We start from the raw sequence: 5,642 nt of genomic DNA on the forward strand, positions 1-5,642 counted from the left end.
CGTATTCATATTCCCTACAGCAACATGGCTGTATTCGTGAATAGCCAAAACACTACTGTGTTAAAGGAAACAGAAACATACTCCAAAAATCAACCACTAATATAGACTATTTTTAAATGCTTGGTGTTTAAATACACCAACTCATGAACTCCATACTAAGAAGATAATATCATAAATCTGCATGTAAACACACTCAATGTTGCTTCGATCGCATTAAGGAAAAGTTCACGCACAGAGACTGAATTACTTGACTCTTTTTTTAAGGACATTGATTTCAATATCCCACTTTGATTCAAACTTGATTTGAATGGGACTCATTTCAACATCAAGTCAACACACACACGCTCCCACACCCACTAACATACACTCCTGATTTAAGAGACACAGATGTGCTGTACATTTTATCAAGCTTCAAAGACTGACTGACTCAGCCACAGAAAAAGAAAAGAATAAAAATAAAAGAATGAACAGAATGATGCTCTCATTGTTCATTTTAATATTACAGTATATTTGATGCAGCACCTTCAGAGTTTAAATACGTAAGAGTGAAAACAGGGAGCTGAGTGTGATGATGATTGCAAGTGACAGGAGGAGGGAAAGAGGCAAAAAAGGAGGGAAGACCTGTGATTTCATTTTAAAGGGACACAGACATCATCTTTGCATACTATTACAACCCGCCTATGACAGCAGAGCATCTCGTCGCATCTCTATCAGCGATGTGCGATCGAACATTAAATCACAATTCAGTTTACTCAGAGCACGAAAAGATGGCGAGGTGGAAGTGGTGAAGGAGGTGGAGGAGGAGGAGGAGGAGGGGAGTGACAGAGGAGAAAGAAAGTCAATCAGGTTGTCTGCTTTCACCGCCGACATCCCAAGTAGATTTATCATCCCTCAGCTGCCTTGCCTGTCATATTCTGAAGTATATATTTGAATTTATATTAAATCTTATTCGGCTGTCTTTTCCCACCTCTGAGGTTTAGGAATGAGCCCACACATGGCAAATAGGAAGTGAGGAAAATTGAGGACATGGGTGTCAAAGGGTTGAAAATGTGATGACTAGATCTACCAGGAAGGAGCAGAGGATTAAGAAGGGGGGGGTTAAAGGGAAGAAGAAGAAGAGAGACCGAAGGTGTAATGTGTATTTCTACAGTACACTGGTCCTTTTGGAGAGAAGAGACAGACAAAAAGGGAAGAGTTACACACACAGACAGAGAAAGTGGGAAGAAGAGAATATTTGGAAAGTCAGTGGCACCAGTTTGCCAGTCTGTTGGGTAAAGATGGCTTCTGCATGACCCGACATAATCTAGGGTAACATGTCTTTTTGTTTAAAACAGCAACAGATTTTATTCTCTCCAGTGTTAGAAGAGTTTACTTGTGGCCTCTCGGGCAATTGGGTTCATTTTGTGAGATCTGCCGCGGGCCAAGGTGGGTGGCCGGGCTGGCCAATGGGAGAGTGAGGCAGGGTGGAAAGAAGGAGGAGCCATCACCAGTTCATCATAGAGTTTCTGTTGAGGGTCATGAAGAAAACTTGGCTGCTACCTCCCGATCGCACCGATGCGAAGAATACCTGGAGAGAAAGAAAGACAGAATATTACAAACATAAACATTTTCGGTTCTCACCTGATTTAGATTTTACTTTTTGGATCTATGGGCCTGTGTAAGATCTATTCAAATTGCAATTTGCGATTATACTCTACTGGAGACAGTAGATTAGTCCTGAAAACAGACCAAGACCAGAGCAGGTAGGTAAGTATATTTTTAAAAATTTTGTGGTTACATTCCAAACATTTCCAAAACATAATAAGATAAGAATACCTGAGAATCAAAGAGCACACAATCCAACTGTGTTTTTTACCTTGTCATTCCGCTCACAAAGGAATTTGAGTCGCTGGGCTCTTTTGTGCATAAAGACTCCATCCAGATGACCTGTCTCCACAGAGCGGATCTCTATGGCTTTCTCACCCCAGCCCATAATCTGATTAGAATGGATATAGGCTGGAAAAGAGAAACACAAGAGAAGCATAAATGAAAATGGTAAAAAAATAAACAAAAAATACACATAATATCATTTGAACATTCCATAACTCAGAGCATCCAAATCCACAATGCAGAATCCAGATTCACTGGCAGTATCCTAATCTGTGGTAGCTTTAAATGTGTAATACACCTGGCTGCCATAAGAGGGCAGTAAAATATTATAAAGGTATTCCCATTGAAACAGTGATCATACATTCAGTGCATATATGTACAAATTTCTTTATTGGACTCTGGAGCTTTTGGGTGCCCTCTCTCTCTCTTTCTCTCTTTCTCCCCTTCCTCCTATCTTGTTTCTTCTAAGCAGCTCTGGAAGCCTTCCAGTGAGGGCTGATATTGTAAACTGATTTTTGAATGCAATTAAACCTTCAATGAACCCCCATAAGATCAGTTCTCAGAGAACTCACAAGACTTTTGATCTGCAATGCAACACACACAAGCGGTGAAATGGGTAGTAGCATATTTCACTGCCGTTATTTGAAGCTTTTAACTTAAAGTTTGGTGAATTTTAATTTACACCTTTGAACCGGGTGTTTCTCTATGATGTTTTAATGACTCCAGTGTTGATAAAAATCCATTTTAATCAACTAAACACATATACGAATGCACACGTTGGTGAGACATACCAACAGAGGTAGGCATCTCTCCCCACTGTAGCACCACGTCCTTGGTGATTCGACCATAGGTGTTGACATAGACGCCCTCGTCCTCGTAACACAGCAGCATCTCCATTCCATCCGTTTTAGGGAGCACCACGATGGCATGCGGCGTCACCTGGCTCTGGATCTATCCAGATACACATGCAAACATTTCAGATATTTTAATTAAATCTATCATGTTTAATCGTGATCAACATAGATTAAAATATTACAGAGGTTTCATCATGGCCGTTTAATGCAACAAAATTTGGCTGGCTCTTTGGCATTTTTTGGACCAGCCTGCATTCTGTAATCCTATGAAGAGCAAGTCTGTGGACATTGACAAGGGTGCCAATTATCAGGAGCATCAAAAAGTTCAGATTTTGGCTTGTTGTCTGAGAAGCCTTGTTCTGTATAATAAGTGCATTGTCAAAGTATAGCACTTTTCTCTGACCTTAACAGAAATAACATCAGAATAGTCAGGAAGAGTAAAACACAAAGACATAGCTTGAATCTTACACTTTACCAAAAGTGTAGCCCAGAGACCAACCCCATTATTTGTGCCAGCAGGCTCTCTTGAGGTGTTACTCAAAACTACACTTCAGGAGCACAACAAAGGATCATATCAGCAACACAAGTGAGTGATACGGTCATGAAAAAACTCATCTTAACCCTTGAGAAACTGTATTTACACAAGGACTCTGCAAAATGTACTTGCCACACTTCTGCTTGCTCTGACCACATTAAGGAAGCAAATTACTCTTTGTATCAGATATGAATACGACACTTTAACCTAACAAAACCACTCTGAGTACATCAAGGGCTGTATTTTGAATATTATCAGGTGTGTGATAAACATCTGACATGTTTTCTCTGAACCTTGTGATGTCTCCTGTAGGTGAAGATGAATTTATTCATGCAAACTGATTTCTAGCTAAATTGTGCATTAATCTCTACTCTAATGAAGATTACTGCACAGAGAAACATGTAGTGCTTCTGTGCATTGGCTATGTATGGGGTTTTACTAAAGATCTATTCATCTAGTCTAAAAGGTGGATGGCAGGATGTCACCTTCGTCTGTTTGGCACACTGGAAGAGAAGTTGGCAGGGAAGGAGAGAGAAAGGAAGCATGGGTTAAAGGCAAACATAGTGAAAGACAATCACCTGAAGAGGTCAATATTATTTAATGATAAGGTTTGAGGTGCACTCACTGCAAAGCACGGGCTCAGTTGCTCTGTGTTATCAAGCTGGACACAGACTACAATTGTGTGTCCTCACATCTGCATTCAGTGGTTTATATTTAATGCCACTAAATCAAGAGTTTGGCGGAACTATTTTGCATGTGATTAGTGAAGCTACCACGGAACAAACCAATTTGCAATCAAGTGCCAGAACTGATTTGCATTCAAGCGTGCAAATGGACAGATACTGATGGTGTACCTAGCTTCCATGAGTGATTGAGAGACTAGATTTTATTATCAGTGGTGGAAAGCAACTCCATTTAAGTACAATTCTGAGGTACCATCTTTACTTGAATATTTTCTGCTCATTTATACCTGTAAAAAAAATGACTTTCATCTGACATATAAATTGTGGAATTGCTACTTTTACTTAAGTAAAAGATCTGAGTAGTAAAGAATACACTGACTTCTTGACAATAATGCTCCTGGGATAACCTTTGTTGCAACAGGAACTTGTCCTGTAAAAAATTTTTGAGCTACATTCTGTGTACTTAAAATAGATATTCCAAGCCGATTGAATCATACTTAGCCAACTAATAAAGTATCTGATAAAAGAGGCAAAGCGCCCATCAATGTTTTACTTGCACAACAATAAATCAATCAAAGAGGTAATTTGTCAAGAAAAAGTCACTGCATGCCAATGATGGGCTTAAAGCAAGAAATTATTCTGTGCCTGAAATGTGTTCAGGGGTTATGACAAAGATGGAGGGTAGGGTCAAGACCGTAACTTGCCCCCTACCCTGGGTGGTGGTGGTCTTGTGGTCCATTCAAAATAATTATGATAAAATCTTTTTTCAACAAATATACATGATTAAAATTAAGAAAAATCTTTTTTTCAGTCCCCTTTCCTTAACAAAATACATATACTGATAGAAATATTAAGTGCTTATTTGTCTAATTTCTCTATATCTGTGATTCAAATGTATTAAATCATAAAACGTTTATTGAACATTTGTTATATTGTTACTAAGGAAAATTATATGCGATAATTATCATTAGCCCATTGCCCAGCCCTACTGGTACTCCGCATTCACATGTTGGCGTGTGTATTGGCCAGTACTAGGGCTAATGTTAGTGCATTCATTATAATTTCAGATAATAGTATACTATTAAGCTTACCACTAGTGTAATATTAATTCCAGTTGGTCAGCAGTTTCATTTCTGTGGGTTGTTTTCATTTATTAAATCCTTGTGTAAGAAAAATTATCTACATGGTACTTAGTCTGTAATTAGTTAAAGGAGACCTATTATACGGCATTTCCAGTCCAAAATTGTATTTCTGTGTACTCCTGTATGGCAGCTTTGCATGATTCAAAGTTCAAAAAAATCTTTTTCTATCTTATACTGTCCATTCATGTAGGCCTTCATTTCAGCCTCTGTCTGAAACAAGCCCTCCCCCCCTCAAACCCCACTGTCTTCTGATTGGCTAAGACCTGAAGCCTGAAGCCTGAAGCCATGAGTCGGGTGCCGACTCATGGCTGTATTAGATCAAAAGGGTGCTTCTACTAAATACTGAGCAAAGGGTCTGAATACTTATGACCATGTGATATTTCAGTTTTTCTTTTTTAATAAATTTGCAAAAATTTCTACATTTCTGTTTTTTTCTGTCAAGATGGGGTGCTGAGTGTACATTACTGAGAAATAAAATGAACTTTTTTGATTTTTGGAAAATGGCTGCAATGAAACAAAGAGTGAAAAATTTAAAGGGGTCTGAATACTTTCCGTACCC

General features: G+C 38.8%; 1 protein-coding gene across 2 annotated transcripts in view; it reads right to left on the reverse strand.

Moving 5' to 3' along the window:
• Nucleotides 1-1,302: 1,302 nt before the first annotated feature.
• tnika (TRAF2 and NCK interacting kinase a) overlaps nt 1,303-5,642 on the reverse strand; it is a 93,603-nt gene continuing 89,263 nt past the window's right edge. For both annotated transcript variants that reach the window (XM_046061730.1, XM_046061729.1), the window contains 3 exons: nt 2,661-2,820; nt 1,856-1,995; nt 1,303-1,567 (listed from right to left, as the gene is read on the reverse strand). In XM_046061730.1, the coding sequence (XP_045917686.1) occupies nt 1,484-1,567; nt 1,856-1,995; nt 2,661-2,820 (384 nt within the window). In that variant the 3' untranslated portion in view covers nt 1,303-1,483. The remainder of the gene's footprint in view (nt 1,568-1,855; nt 1,996-2,660; nt 2,821-5,642) is intronic.

Source organism: Micropterus dolomieu, linkage group LG11, assembly GCF_021292245.1.
Source record: "Micropterus dolomieu isolate WLL.071019.BEF.003 ecotype Adirondacks linkage group LG11, ASM2129224v1, whole genome shotgun sequence".
Taxonomy (NCBI): domain Eukaryota; kingdom Metazoa; phylum Chordata; class Actinopteri; order Centrarchiformes; family Centrarchidae; genus Micropterus; species Micropterus dolomieu.